This window comes from Eptesicus fuscus, chromosome 4 (assembly GCF_027574615.1).
Source record: "Eptesicus fuscus isolate TK198812 chromosome 4, DD_ASM_mEF_20220401, whole genome shotgun sequence".
In the NCBI taxonomy this organism is placed as follows: domain Eukaryota; kingdom Metazoa; phylum Chordata; class Mammalia; order Chiroptera; family Vespertilionidae; genus Eptesicus; species Eptesicus fuscus.
Window position 1 is genome coordinate 49,367,388 of NC_072476.1, and position 16,470 is coordinate 49,383,857.

At 36.5% G+C, this 16,470-nt stretch overlaps 1 protein-coding gene across 6 annotated transcripts in view; it reads left to right on the forward strand.

The window, feature by feature from the left end:
- PJA2 (praja ring finger ubiquitin ligase 2) overlaps nt 1-16,470 on the forward strand; it is a 145,997-nt gene that overhangs the window by 96,360 nt on the left and 33,167 nt on the right. For all 6 annotated transcript variants that reach the window (XR_008555838.1, XR_008555837.1, XM_054715015.1 and 3 more), the window contains exons 3-5: nt 1,300-1,500; nt 4,386-5,433; nt 15,539-15,721. Coding sequence is in view for 4 of the 6 variants with exons in the window: in XM_054715015.1 (XP_054570990.1) it covers nt 1,300-1,500; nt 4,386-5,433; nt 15,539-15,721 (1,432 nt within the window). In the remaining 2 variants the exon portion in view is untranslated. The remainder of the gene's footprint in view (nt 1-1,299; nt 1,501-4,385; nt 5,434-15,538; nt 15,722-16,470) is intronic.

Below are 16,470 nucleotides of genomic sequence, written 5' to 3' on the forward strand. Positions count from 1 at the left end.
ATTCCTTTCACATACCCTTGTCTTCAATTGTACTTTCCACTTTGGAAACTATTTCTTTGGAGTTATTGTTAAGGGCACGGGTTCTGGAGTCATATGATTGTATTATAGAGCAAACTAAATACTTAATTTTAACCTTGATTGTTTTTATCTTTAAAATAAACTACAGTATTTACCTCATTAGGTTGTTGAGCGGATTAAATAACATAATGTAATACTTGCTATTGTATTTTATAAGTACATGTTTGTTTTTCTTTCATGCTTGGAAGCAATTATACTTCTTATTTTAATGCAATGAAAATATGTAACTGTTGTATTTATTGACTATTCCATATACTGTGGGATAATATTTTGTTTAGTTCCTGCATTGTATACATAAAATCGAATTGACTAAGTAAACTTAAACTTAATACATATAAAATAATGTCATATTTAGTAAAAGATGCTACTGTTTACTACTATATATTTCTCAATCATCATAACTTAGTATTCAAGTTATTCAAATGTTGGTGGTTTTTCTTACCATAATGTATACCAATGGTAATTTTGAAAGGTGGGCTAGCATGTATTTGACGTGGCTCATCATTATTTTCTTTTAGAGAATTTTACCTGGCCCTAACTTTTTGGACTTATTTTTTGTGGGTCCAGTTGGTTCTTTATGGTATTATAGATACCGTTTAAAGAAGTTACCTGTCACCTTTGACAGGAATGTATTCCTCGTGATGTAATTGAAACCATCATCATACATGTGCTAGTAATGAAATAAACAGATATGTATTGAGCACTTATATGTAAGGTACTTTACTGAGATAATTTGGAGAATCATTTTACAATCCTTAATGAGCTTTTGTACTATAGTAGTTTGGTAGGTTACATTATAAAAGTCTCAAACACCTTAAAGGAACCAAACTTTAAAAGATATTTTTCTGGGTAAAGAGGCCACATAACTTTTATAACGTAATACATATTAATAAGGTACTACTTGAGAAAATGAGAACTGCTTGCATATTAAAATATTGGTTGATTATTTTATTTTTACTTTGTTTTATTTTCTAAATCTATATTGAGAGGGTATTATTCTATAAGCATTAAGATTTCAATATAAGTAATTTTTAGAAATTGGTTGACACTCTTGAATTGCTTACTAGTAAATGAAACATAATTTACAAAAAAAAAATAAGGTACACTTGATGTTTAATAGCATATGATTTGGCAAATAGCATATATGTTCAAACAGTACCCCCACCAGTCACCAGTATGAAAGTCATTGCTGTGACTCTTATTTTTAACTCTGTTTTTCAGCAATGGATCAAGAATCCAACAAGGCTGCCTGGCCCAAACCAGCGGGAGGATATCAGACAATCACAGGCAGGAGATACGGAAGAAGACATGCCTATGTCAGTTTTAAACCTTGTATGACAAGGCATGAAAGAAGCTTAGGTCGAGCTGGTGATGACTATGAAGTGTTGGAACTAGATGATGTTCCAAAGGAAAATTCCTCAGGTATGTACCACAGAATTGTTTAAAAACTATTAATAAGCCTGAAGGAATTAATCTTGTGATATTTAAAATTGTGAGTGGGTTTTATGTGTGTCTGTGAGTAAAAATGCTGTACATTTCTGTGAAGAAATTCTATTCTGAAATTTTTAATTAATTTAAATTTTTATTGAATTAATATTAATATTTAAACATAGAAGAAAAATAGAATGTGGCCAATTATGAAAATATAACTACACTTTCATATCAGTGATTACATTGTCACATCCTTCAACCAGAGGAAATCATGTTTTAATCAAATACATTTTTAAAATGTTAACTGAGTATATTTTTCCCTGCATATTAAGTTTAAATTTTGTTTTTTAAAATTGTCTCTTAAATCAATGTAGCTTGGCTCACTTGATTTTTAAAAAAATCATTTTATAAAATATAAATGCCAAGTAATTCTTAGTCAATTAAAATTTCTTAACCATTCAGTGGTTTGAAAAGTATTTTGCAGATATTCATGTATTAAAATATATGATTTTGGACTACAATGCCATCTTTCTCTTGTTCTGAACAAACTTGATAATTCTAGATTATTTTTATTGTCATCTATAATAATAAAAGCATAATATGCTAATTAGATCACCTTCTGGATGAAGCCGGGGCTGTGAGGGAAGCCTGGGTCCTGAGTGCCAGAGGGAAGTTGGTGCCGGCAGCCGGGTGAAGGAAGGACTACTCTTGCATGAATATTGTGCATCGGGTCTCTAGTCCTACCTAATAAAAGAGTAATATGCAAATTGACCCTAACTCTGCTACACCCACAAGCCACGCCCACAAGCCAGTCAGGAGCAAATATGCAAATAAACCCAACCAAGATGGCTACAGCCACACAGAGCAGGAGGGAGGTTTGGGTTACCCCGGCAATGGAGAAAGCCAAGCTTTCCACGTGCAGTTGCAGGCCTAAGCCTCCACTCAAGGCTACAAAGTTTCAATTATCGAAGGCAAACAAATCCAAATAGAAATGGCGGCAGCCACTGAGCTGGAAAGAGTGGGAGGCTTGGGTTTCCCCCAGCAATGGAGGAAGCAAAGCTTCTGCAGCCCTGGCTGGCCTAGGCCTCTGCTCCAGGCTACAAAGTTTCAATTATAGAAGATATACACAAACCCCAAAAGAAATGGTTGCCGGCCACGGAGCGAGTAGGAGGCTTGGCTCCAATCCAGGCTACAAAGTTTCAATTGTAGAAGGTAAATAAATTTCAGATACCAGGGCCTCTGCTTGGGTCACCAGGGGGCGTGGCTGGCCTGCAAACCACCACAGGCCCTTCACCCAGGCCGCCCCACACCCCAAGGGAACCCCCACCCTGATCCGGGACATCCTTCAGGGCAAACCAGCCGGCCCCCACCCGTGCACCAGGCCTCTATCCTATCTAATAAAAGAGTAATATGCATATTAACCATCACTCCAACACACAAGATTGCTGCCCCCATGTGGTCAAAGATCCTGCCTTCATGTGGACACAAGATGGCCAGCAGGGGAGGGCCGTTGGGAGGGACCAGGACTGCAAGGGAGGGCAGTTGGGGGCAATCAAGCCTGCAGGGGAGGGCAGTTAGGGGTGACCAGGCCAGCAGAGGAGGGAAGTTGGGGGTGACCGGGCCTGCAGGGAAGGGCAGTTGGGTGGGACCCAGGCCTGCAGGGGAGGGCAGTTAGGGGTGACCAGGCCTAAAGGGGAGGGCAGTTAGGGGCAAACACACTGGCAGGGGAGCAGTTAGGCATCAATCAGGCTGGCAGGCAGAAGCGGTTAGGGGCAGTCAGGAAGGCAGGCAGGTGAGCAGTTGGGAGCCAGCAGATCTGGATTGTGAGAGGGATGTCCGACTGCCTGTTTAGGCCCGATCCCACCAGGATCGGGCCTAAACGGGAAGTCAGACATCTCTGGAGGGGTCCCAGATTGGAGAGGGTGCAGGCTGGCCTGAGGGACACCCCTCCTCCTCACCCCCCCCCCCCCCGTGCATGAATTTCGTGCACCAGGCCTCTAGTTTATATATAAGAATCTGAATTATTATGTAAGGTCATTCTATTAAAGAAGCCTTTTGGTGGTATGACAAGACTGATCTTAAGTTATTTGTAATTTATAAATTTTTGTTCCAATAAATTTCATGTCTTCATTTTTATTATTCAATTAGTAGTGATAAAAGATACTCATGCTAAAGTAATTTATAGACTTGATATGATTTTATTCTTGTATCAAGATTCTGACAATCTGTGGCAAAGAGAATCAACATTGACTTTTTCGTTGTTTTTCATTCATAGCTGTAATATATCTGAAGTTAACTCATTATAGCTATATTACAACAGTCTACTTTTGGGATAGAAATCTAATATTATGTATCAGAGACTGAGATATAATCTTCTGAATTGACTCAAACACAGTAGAGTCTCATTTCTGTTACATATGTAATCTGATCTTCTATCTCTCATAAGTACTTTTGAAGTTTTTTGTTTTTTTTTTACACCTGCATGTAATAGAAGAAGTTAAGTTTGAATTGCACACCCCAAGAACTGGGAGGGCAGTGACTTCACTTATGCCTTTTATTGTTTGGTCTTTCATTAGCCTCTGCTTTTAATGTATTTTACAGAATGTTTTAGGTATTAGGACTTAGGTGGAAAATCTGCAAAAGATATGTAAGTGAGATGATACTGAGTTACCACACAGTGGCATAAATGAACTCATAGGGTAACCATTCTGCCCTCCCAGTTAAGTAAGGGTACATAGAAGCACCTGTCAGAGAAATTCTTTTATAATCTCAAAGAGGTAATAATTGGTATGATTTTTCCTTAAAATAGCCATTATTAAATCAAATTTTATCTAAATTAACCCCTCCAAATATGTTTTCTTTTGTTCTCTATGAAGGTTCCAGTCCATTGGATCAAGTTCAATCTTCTTTACCCAACAATCCTTTATTTGAAAAAAGTGAAACAGAAATTCCCATTTGTGATACAGCATTGAATCAGACCATTGAGAGCAGTCCATCCTTTGCTGCAGTACAACATAGTGGGGAAGGCAGGGAGACCTTAGGAAGCAGAACAAATCTTCATAATAACTCTGAGAGAGAATATACTCCAGCAGCCTGTAATGCCTCAAGTGTCCAAAATGGAATTGCATTGGTTCATACTGACTCTTATGATCCAGATGGCAGACATGGAGAGGAGGATAATGACCATCTTCAGCTTTCTTCAGAAGTTGTGGAAGGTGGTAGACATCAGGAAGCTTTGGGCAATACAGTATTTGAGTTGGAAAATGCAGAGGTGGAGGCAAATACAGGTCTTTTACCACCAGTTCCCGCTTTTAACTGTGAAATACAAGATGAGTTTGAAGAGTTTGATTCAGCGCCTTTAGTGAAAAGTTCTACTGGTGACATTGTCAGTCAAACCAATCAGGAATTTCGGAGGTCCTCTTCTGAAGAGGAAGTTATTAGAAAGAAAGAACAAAATAATACTAGTCAGGAGAGAAAGAGAGAAAATTCAACTGAAGATACAGCCTGTGCTCTGGGAAATATTTGCAGTGAACCAAATACCAGGGATAGGGACAAGCAGGGAAGTTCTCCTGAACAGGTAGTGAGGCCTAAAGTTAGAAAACTGATAAGTTCAAGCCAGGTGAACCAAGAATCAGGTTTTAATAGGCATGAGGCTAAACAAAGAAGTGTTCAGAGGTGGAGGGAGGCTTTGGAAGTTGAGGAAAATGGCTCAGATGACCTCTTGATAAAATGTGATGACTACGATGGAGAACATGATTGTATGTTCTTGGATCTACCTTTCGCACGAGTTACACAGAGTGAAACAGAAAATAACCAAATAACATCAGAAAGTGGAGCCACAGCAGGAAGGCAAGGAGTTATGGATAACACCTTTTGGAATAGCTGTGGAGATTATTACCAACTGTATGACAAAGATGAAGACAGGTAAGGTTTTATTCAATACATTGTCAGATTGTGTAGTGAACGAAGTGATTTCTTTCTACTACTATGGTGTTTGATGGATGTGCTCTCTGACATCTCAGAGAATTACGTAGATATTTTAACATATCAAATATTCTTTAAAAAATATGTATTTTTATTGATTTCAGAGAGGAAGGGAGAGGGGGAGAGAGAGATAGAAACATCAGTGATGAGAGAGAATCATTGATCGGCTGCCTCCTACATGACCCCTCAATGGGGGTTGAGCCCACAATCTGGGCATGTGCCCTGACGAGGAATCGAACTGTGACCATCTGGTTTGTAGGTCAGTGCTCAACCACTGGGCCATACTGGCCAGGTTCAAATATTCTTATTTACCAAGTGCTAACCATACATGCAAAGTAGTGGTTAGTTTTTTACAGAAAACTGTCTTTGAGATGTTTCAGGAGTTCACAGAAATTATATCCAGGTGATTATTATTACAAAACAACAGATACTAATTTAATTCTTTGTATCTCAGTTTATGAAATTCAAGGTGAACATTTATCGTAGTTTTAAAAATTCTGTGGTAAGCCAGTCTAGGTATGTTATGGTTTTTTAATCCTCACCAGAGGATATTTTTCTATTGATTTTTAGAGAGAGTGGAAGGGAGAGGGAGGGAGAGCGATACATCGGTGTGAGAGAGACACATCAATTGGTTGCTGCCCAGACTGGGACCAGAGATCGAGGCTGCAACTAAGGTATGTATCCTTGACCTGAATCACACCTGGGACCCTTCAGTCCACAGGCTGACGCTCTATCCACTGTGCCAAACTGGCTAGGGCCATAAGTTTTCTTATAATAAGCATTCTGATCCCTGTTACATACTTTTCTATTTTTCCAAAATATAAGACCACAGAAAGAGAAATGGAGAATTTCTTTGTCCAATTGCTGACTCTCTTATCCCATAGTCCAAATGTCCTTTTAAGCTAGTTGAAACCCCAACTATGATCAATTACAAAGCAATTCCAAGATTTTATTAGCTTGTGGAAATAATTATTTTTTTAACTAGAAGGTGCAACAAAGGAAGACATCCTTTAGAATATGAATATACTTTATGTATTTTATACCATATAACAAAATTAATAAAATACCATATGAATTAACTAACTTGTAGGAACTGTTGAAGTATAATACCTATACCATCATGGAAGTTTGTTAACTTTAAGGCTTAATAGACTATATTTTTGTAGCCTACTGTTTTTTAAGTTAAGGGTAAAGATAGTTAAAAACTTTTGTCTGACATTTCTATTTTTCCAGTTTAGGTCCACAATCTTTTATCCAAAATCCACAAAGTTCTAAAAATGGATGTTGGCAGCAAAACCTGACTTGATGTTAACTTACTTGACAGCAGATCTGGGTCTGAACTAAAATAAGTCTTTTTTTTCAAGTATTTATAAATTTTGTTGCAGTAATATGAGTGCTTGATTACTGGGTGCTGGCTTAGACCCACTGGAAATTTAGGTAATGTTCTAAATCTCAAGGGGGCGGGGGGAGGGGGAGGGAGGAATCTAAATCACAAAACATATTCCTAAGACGTTTGGATTGGATTGTTAACTCTATTTACCTTGAAGTTACTATTAAAAAAATAAAACAACTTAGTCTTGGATAACTTATCTTTTGAAAGTATAAGGGTGTTGCACTTTTTTCCCATTACATTTTTTTGCTTTTGAAGAAAGTCATTTAATTTGGCTGTGCCCTCTCCATTGTGGACACACTAATAAAAAATAAAAACCTCTTTTGTTTGCTTTTAATAGTCAGGCATAATGTCATTTAATGAAGTTGAAATTTTTATGCTATTTGCCAACCTAAAGAGAAAACATAGTTTTCTTGACTCTTGGCTTTTAAATTGATTCTTTTTGTGAATGGAAGTGTTTTCTTTGTTTAGAATAATTCTGGGTTTTTTAATAGTTATAGGGTGTTGTATTAGCATACGTATTTATAATTTTTCCCTTAAGTGAAATGTCATTAATCTGAACAGTAATAGATTTTTTAAAAATATATTTTTATTGATTTTTTTACTGAGAGGAAGGGAGAGGGATAGAGAGTTAGAAACATCGATCAGAGAGAAACATCAGTCAGCTGCCTCCTGCACACCCCCTACTGGGGATGTGCCCGAAACCAAGGTACATGCCCTTGACTGGAATCAAACCTAGGACCCTTCAGTCCGCAGGCCGACGCTCTATCCACTGAGCCAAACCGGTCAGGGCAATAGGGTTTTTTTAATAAACAGATTATACAGATGAGAAAAGTACTTATAGTTAATAGAAGCTTTGTTATCAACTTTTTAATAATATATTGACTTACAGAACCTGTAGTTGGGTGTGCTTAAATGATAAAAGTAATTTTGGAGCACTTTTAAAAAACACATTGAAATGCCAGAAACAGGATTTTTTTTAAAGATTCACCACAGAATAAGTGTAATGGTTCTATTTAGGATTCTACTTATATTTTCATCTATAAATCTTAAGATATGTTTTAGGGCTTCATTTCAATAGTCACTACAATTTTAATGAGGAATTCTATTTCTATCTTACTGTTTCCAGTTCCTCTGCACTTGCTCCCTGCAAAGGATCACAGTTGCCAGATACCTTTAAATATGGTGTGAGATAAAGGTTGAAATTTAATACTTGTAACTCCTATTTAGTTTAATTTTGACAACTGTTCATCTACCTGATGTTTTACGGTAGTCCTGCTCCGTTCTGATATTAGCAGGTTGGAGAAATGGGGAACACAGTCACTCTACCATTAGTGTTTTGAGAAGGAAAGTACAAATGCTTTGAATCTGCATGATATTTTTTTTTTGAGTTTTCACTGCTTTGTAAAACATAGATGATGTACTTGAAAAATATTTTATGTTTGTATTATAACAGTTACAAATTGAACTCCCTTATCAAGAGCATAACTAAAATTTACTGTGATATATGTAGATACAGAAATTTTGGCCACTTTAGAAACATACAGTGTATATATTCTTTATCAGTGGAAAGGCATATTAATGAATGCATGACCCTTTTCTTCCCTGAAAAATTGTAAATGATCACTTAATCACATCCGAAACATTACAATCTATGGGAAAAGCACTGCAGCTGGTAGCATTGCTCTGAGCTGTTTGACAGGAACTGAGCACCACCTTATTAAATTAGAACTGTAAGGGGAATTTTAATAGGCAGCATATAATTACCAGACTTGGAATTAGTCCAAAGAGCTAAGGTTAATATCCTGCTCTTTTGAAATACACCCTGAGAACTTTAATAACTGTTGAAGACAGATCTTGAGTTTAAAAGGACCTTTTAGCCATGTCAGTACATTTTAACCTTGGGCCTAACTGTCTCCTAACCATTTCTTATAGCACTTGAGGTTTCTTTCACCGTTCTTTCTGTCCCTACTTAACCTTGCTTAAAAAGTAAAAAACTTACCTCAGACAAAAATATTGTGACAGCTTTTTTTGTTGATGATGTTGGGAGAATAAAAAGAGTATTAGCTATTTAGTTTATTTCAGTTTGATATATTAAAAAAAGATTTATTGAAATCCTCCTAAGTGTCAGACTTTGTTCTGGGTACTCTGTAAATGCGAATAATCATGATCCTTGTTTCCTTGGTATTCACCAACCTAATGAAGAAGACAAGATGTATGGGTAATTATCAGACTAAATTAAGCTCCTTTCCTCTTCTATATAAGTTAGGTCAGGGCCATGAAGAAAGAGCTCCTCTGATCTTCCTGTATTGCGACAAATAAAACATCTATGAGCAGCCAAGACAAAGGTCTTAAAACACACACACTAACATTTTAGCATACCCTTTCATCTTGTTTCCAAGTTCATAAGGATAAACAGCTTTGTTCTACAGTCATGCTTGGGGGGTTTACAGATTATAATATTCTGATATTAAGGGAAAGAACCAGAAAATTGTAAAAAGCAGGTACAATTCAAAAAAGATACCATTTGGGCCTTATTTACTAAATTAAGCAGGCTTGTATATTTAAACAACTTCCATATATATCACTATTACAACATGGTTAAATGTTAACAGTGGTGAAATGTCCTAGACTGTTTAGATTATGTTCAGTATACTATCTTTGAAAATGCAAAGAATTATATGCTTTAACACAGTTTCCATCCAGAGTATTTTCAATGAAGTTTTTTTGATCCTCTCTCATTAGTCAGGTAACAAAATTATCTAAACTTATCTAAACGATTTGTACATAAATTATTTGTTTAGAAATCACATAATTTCATCTCATATGTGAAAAAAGTTTTTTGGGTCACAACTGAATGTGTAAAAAGTATAACATTCTAATAAGTTTTAGTGATCTGCTTTTTAATATAGCTCTAAATGTTAATGGGAGACAATACTAGAGCATATGAAAATTAAACTGGTACTTAATTTAGTTTTTCTTTTGAGAATTTAAATGTTTAACTCATGTGTTTTTATAATCAAGAACAAATGGTCCTCTAATCCATAATTATTTCATATCCTATTTGTTCTGTTGCTTACTCTCTTTGAAAACTTATTTTTAAATTCTTTCTCTTTTTGCTTTTAGTTTCATGCACTCCTGTCACTCTTTGGTAGATAACTTTGTCTCCTACTTTCTTATAAATACTGAAATAGTTAACCATGAACTTTCTTGTTTTCTTCTTCTTTATATTAGAACTAGAGTCCTGGTGATGAAAATTCATGCACTGGAGGGGGGTGGGTCCTTCAGCCCAGCCTGCCCCCTCTCACAGTCCAGGAGCCCTCAGGGGCGGAGGCACCCAGCGATCAGGGGAAGGCGACACCCCCATCACACCTCTGCTGCTGCCACTGCCAGCAGTGTAAGCCTCAATCGGCCCTGGTTACCTGAGCCTCGGGCGGCCCTGGGCAGCTGTCATCTGAGGCTTGCCTGTGCCTCAGGCTGGCCCTGGGGAGCTGAGGGCGGGTCTGGCTGCACCATGTGCCTGCCACTCCCCTCCCCCCTGGCTGGGCTGAAAGGACTGTGGAACTCCGGTGGCAGGCGCAAGGAGCAGCTGGATCCGCCTGAGGGGACTGAGCGCCACCATCTTGTGGCTATGGACGCCACCATCTTTGTGACGGTGTGATGGTCAATTTGCATATTCCATCTTTATTAGATAGGATAGGATATCTCAGTATTTCTATTTTCAATGAAGAGGGGTAACTTTTCTCATTCTGTGCCTGCAGTCATATCTGACACCTTTTCTATTCTTATTCCTAGGTTGTTCCCCTCCACCTCCCATTCTCCAGTTTTTCTAAGTCTGGGGGAAGATCTTCACTTGATCTTGCTCCCTCTATTAACTACTTGCCCGTTTGTTTTTCTCTTTCATTGCTGACTTTTCAGAGTAAATGTTCCATACTCATATCTTCTATTCCTTCACTATCCACTCTTCTTAAACACTTCCAGGTCTATTTCTCAATATTATTTGTCTATTCTGTAATGTTAACAATGACCTGATTTCCACAGTCAGGTGACTTTTTTCAGTATTCATTTTCTTTGACTACAGTGCTACTACTAAGCTTGCTCACCCTTTCCTGCTCTACAGTTTCTCTTCCATCAACCCATGTCTCCTCCAGACCCCTGGAGGCTTTGTGGACCAAAAGATAAAGCAAGGATATTGTGTAGGCACTTTTGTAACCATTTTAAAATGAAAAAAACAAAAAAAAAAAAACACAAAAATCATTCTTAGCTTCCAGCTCGTAAAACAATGGACAGGTGGCTAGATTTGACTCATGGGCCAGGGCAGAATTTACTGACCTCTGGTAAAGAGACTAAAATTAAAGCTAATTTGATTACCAGGTGGCTGATATTACCATTTAGTAAGACAAACCAGAGGATATAGACTTTCTTAGGTATAGAAAAGAGGAAAATGGTGGTGTGCTGGTTGGAAATCCAAATGAAAGGTCTAAGCACACAGCTTATATAATGAAGAAAGTAACTGCCACCTTTATTAAATGTTTGCCCTTTTCCAAAAATTGTGCTAACCATTTTATCTATAGTATTCATTTAAACATTACTATAGTCCTGAAAATTAAATATTAATATTCTCATTTTACAGATGAGGAATAGTGAGTTTAGGGAAGTTAAATGCCTGGGTTTGCATTATTGGTACTAAGCCAGGATCCTAACCTAAATCTGTCTTACTTCAAAGCTTGTGTTTAGCAATGTGGCATTCCACTACCAGGGGTAAAAAGAGGCTGTCATAGATGGAACTTTCACCTGATGTAAAATATATAAATATAGTATTTTGTTTCTTCGGTAAGGAAATTGCCTGTAGTAGGTTCTTTGTTTTCTGTTTGTTTGTTTTTTTTTATAGTAAAAAAAAAGAAAAAAAAGAATTGTTATCAGAGTTACATAGTCTCCTCTGACTAGCTCTGTCTGAGCCAATTTGGACTTTTAAATTAATAATAGACATTAAGTTTGAAATTTGTCATAATGTTCAGAATGAAATATTAATAGGAAATAGTTCATGTATTACTTTCTACCACTTATATAAAAAATGGGTATTAATTTCTGGAACATACTTTTAAAGAGGATTAATTTTGGGCCCTTTTGAAATAAACTGATATCGCTAAAAGTTTTAAAACCATGCAGTTGCACAGTCTTAGTTTACAAATACTTCCTATTCAGGCTTATCTCTTCAGATACTTTTTTGGTCATTATTAAAGAAGCTGTGATTTTATACTTATAAAAAATACCTTTCAATGCATTGTTTAAGAGGTAGCTGTGCTGTAGTGAGTTTTACTAAATAGACAAGATGTCTAGTCCATGAGTTAACCAAGAACAAAAGAATGATCTGGGCCTGAAAGGGAAAAAAGGTGAAGTGATTATAAAGACATTCTTGATGGTGGGAGAAATGCTTGTGGCAAAAGTTCATATTTCAGGGACAGTATCTGAAATAAAGTATTCATGTAACAAAACAGTTGGATATAACAATGTACTAGTAACTGGCATCAGATTGTAGAAAATCATATATGCTATTTAAAGTTTCAACTTTTTTTATATAGTCCAGACTTTTCCAAACTGGGTGAAATATATTAAGTAGTACACAGACAAGTGGTACTAATTTTTATCATACTAGAGTCCCAGTGCACGGATTCGTGCATTGGTGGGGTCCCTTAGCCTGGCCTGCGCCTCTTGCATTCCAGGGCCCCTCAGGGGATGTCAGACTGCTGGTTTCAGTCCAATCACCACAGGCCTGGCCAAAACCAGCAGTCCGACATTCCCGAGGGATGTAGTAGTTTGCGAAGTGGCAGGCGACCGGGGAGGAGCCCGAGCCCAGGCTGGGCGCCATGTGCGCTGCTCCCGCTCATCCCAGCCCTGCTGCGCCTGCCGGCCGCTGCCGATAGCACTACCCCGGAGGCAGGAGAGGCTCACGCTGCTGCAACTGTGCTTGCTAGCTATGAGCCCTATGCCTGGCGCCTGTCCGTCAGCTGAGTGGTACTCCCACTGTGGGAGCACACTGACCACCAGGGGGCAGCTCCTGCGTTGAGCATCTGCCTCCTGGTGGTCACTGCGCATCACAGCGACTGGTCGACCAGTCATTCGGTTGCTTAGGCTTTTATATATAGAGATATTTATTTTAATGGGAATAAAAAGTGTAGCTAAGTCATCAAATTTGGAATTTTATGGATATCGCTTAGGAGGTAACTAAATGTATTTGAATAAAAAATGTTAAAAAAGAGATTTGCTAACAGTTATTGGTAGCTTATTTACTAGGCACTGTTAGAATGTTTAATATATATTAACTCATTTAGTCATCACATGAACTCAGTGAGCTATTAGACACTATTATATTTACCTGGTATGTGAAGTGATAAAGGCACAGAGAGGTTAAGTAACTTTTTCACAGCTAATAAGTGGTGGATTCAAATCCAGGCAGGTTGACTCCAGAAAGGGACTTATCTGGCAGGTGAATTTTATTTTTAAAATATAACTTGAAAAGGAGTGTGAAATCTAAAAATGGATTAGTGGGCAGTTAGTGATTATGAAAGCTTAGTATGATAGGGCTGGGGATTGATATTTTAAAATTATCTTAGAGGTGAGGGTTATGTAAATGAGTAATAATGGTACAGGCCAGTGGTCTGCAAACTTTTTCTTAAAGGGCCAGATAGTAAATCTTTTAGGGTTTGGTAATTAAGAGACAAAATCAAAGATAAACATGTAAAAAAAAAACATTTATTTATTTATTTATTTATTTATTTATTTATTTATTTATTTATTTATTATTTATTTTTAGCTCACAGACCATTTTTTAAAAGGCAGCAGGGCCAAATTTGACCCAAAGGCTGTGCTTTGCCAATCCTTGACATAGGCTTCTTAAATATATTGACTATTGATAGACATTCTTTTTGTATTAAAATTTGTAGATATTTTGTTATTTCATTAATCTAGAAAAGTTCAGAAGTTCCGTGTGTTAACCTTTCTGAACAGGATCACTTTGAGTAAAATGTCTAAACTGAGGTATTTCTTTTAGTATGTAAAAAATCACCACAAATTAATATAGAAATCTTACCTAAATATTCTTAAAATTGGAATTGGTAATTTAGCTTTGAATTGAGCTTCATAGTCAAGGAAATAGCTTAATAAGCTCCTTTAAATCTGTTTTCTGGTAGATTTTTATACTGATGCAAGCTTAGAAATGATTTACTTGATCTTAGATTATTCTTTGGGTCACAGAAAATTTCACAGGCATTTTATTTGCATTTATTGCCTTTTACTTGCTATCCTAGAGCTACATTGCATTCCTTCACCAGGATGTCTGTGCCTTGCTGTCCACTGTTTATGGAAAATTGGATGCTGATTTTACTTCTTCTAACTTCTCAGAGCTCAGATTAGTGCTGTTCTTTGTTAATAGCATTTTGATCTCTTGGGTTCATCTACCTACAGAAGAAGGATCTCACTAACTAGTCTAGATATTAATAATATATTGTCATAATAAAGAAAAGACAGTTTCTTACCAGTTATTACTTCCTTTCAAAAACATGAACTAAAATGGATTTCTCAAAAGTCAGTGCACAAAAGGAATTCTTTAAGGGATTCTTGACCACAATGGTTGAGATGGTTGGAAGGGACATTTAAGATTTCTTTTTAACATCAGTAAGTAATATTTTTGCCTTTGGTAGTATGATTGGAGCTTTTAAGAGTAGTTAAATGTAACCAGATTAACCAGAGTTAAATATAACCAATAAAATAATTTTCTGAGGTTCTTTATTAACCCCTTATCATATATGTCTTGGTTTCTTACCTAAATATTCTCTTGAATTGAAATATATTTTGGGCTCATAGTCCTACCAAAGAACTTCATTAAAGATTTGTCAGTGCTACTTTATATGAATTTAAATGTATCTTCATTTTAAAGTCTGTGCAAAAGGAAGGAAAAAATAGTTAAGCTTTTAAAACATGATAATAGTAGAAATTTATTCATAGAAGACATTTCATCATTTTGTCATTATGTTTAGACAGTTGTTTTAATTAGAAAGTTGTTTTAATCAGGCCAGGTGAATAATAAATCTATCATTATTTATTTTATGTAGCATTTTATTTATAATTACCAAGTTTAAATTTTTACTTAAAAATATGTCTAAATATGAAGAACCTATATTTTGGCACCATGGAATTACTTTCGTGAAGAAACTAATAAATTAATAATTCCATAACTTGCCTTGCCATATACTACATTCACTTGAAAAAGTTACATTCTGCCCAGCTGGAGTGACTCTGTTGGAGCATCGTCCCTTGCACCAAAAGGTTTCTGGTTCGATTCTCCGTCAGGGCACAGGCCCTAGGTTTCAGTTTCTCTCTCTCTCTCTCTCTCATTCTTGCTCACTCTTTCTCTCTCTCCTCTCGCCTCTTCTCCCCTGCCCTCCCCTCCCCTTCTTTTCAGCATGTCCTCAAGTGAGGATTTAAAAAAAGTTACATTCTGCTGAATATATTTATTTATTTATTCATTTTAAAAATTAACTGATGAAGCATGTGTGACATCAGTAGTCTACTCTATACCATGATGCCTGGTTAACACTCCAAATGATAAATGCACATATAATGACAATTTATTTTCTTTCTGTTCTAAATTTCCAGTTCAGAGTGCAGTGATGGAGAATGGTCTGCTTCTTTGCCTCATCGATTTTCTGGTACAGAAAAAGATCAGTCCTCAAGTGATGAAAGTTGGGAGACTCTACCAGGAAAAGATGAAAATGAACCTGGACTACACAGTGATAGTAGTAGTCCTGAAGAAAACCAAGAGTTATCTCTTCAGGAAGGGTATGTTTAACAATGAGATGTATTGTTTTAAGAATGCTATATGTCACATTCAAATGTTGGGTATGTTATTAAATGCATTTATAAGCCCTGTGTAGGACCAGTAGGTCCTACTGATTTTTTTCATTATGGTTTTGATGTGTTACAAAGGACAGTCAAATTGAAAATATAGGCAATTTCAGTACCTTCTATTATAATACAGTATATGTTTCCACTTTGCTTTACTAAATAAAACTTGGTCATTGAAAAGATCACTTTGATGGAGTTAGGTATGAGTGAATTAGATCTGTAATTGCTATACAGTGGCATAGACAATGTGTAAATGAATGGGTATAGCTGTCTTGCAACAAGATTTTATTTATATAAACCAGTGACAGGCTAGAAATAACCTATGGGCTGCAGTTTACCAACCCTTGCTCTAGTTATTTCCACAGGAAGAGTGATTCTGACTTTTAGGTTGATTTCACCCACAGAGACACACACACACACTTTTTTTTTTTTTTTAATTCACTAAGGAAGTACCCCCGTTATTATTTTAGAATGTTTGATAATTTTATTAAAGTCTTTTTAGCATCAGTGGAAATGATCATAAAGATTTTTCACTTTTAAAGAATAATTATTTTACTAGATTTCTTAATATTTAATTGCCCTTGTTTCCTGAAATAAACTCAACATGATCACATAATCATGGTTTATTCTCATTATAGTGAACTGCTGGATTCTATTTGCTAATATTTTACATAGGATTTTAA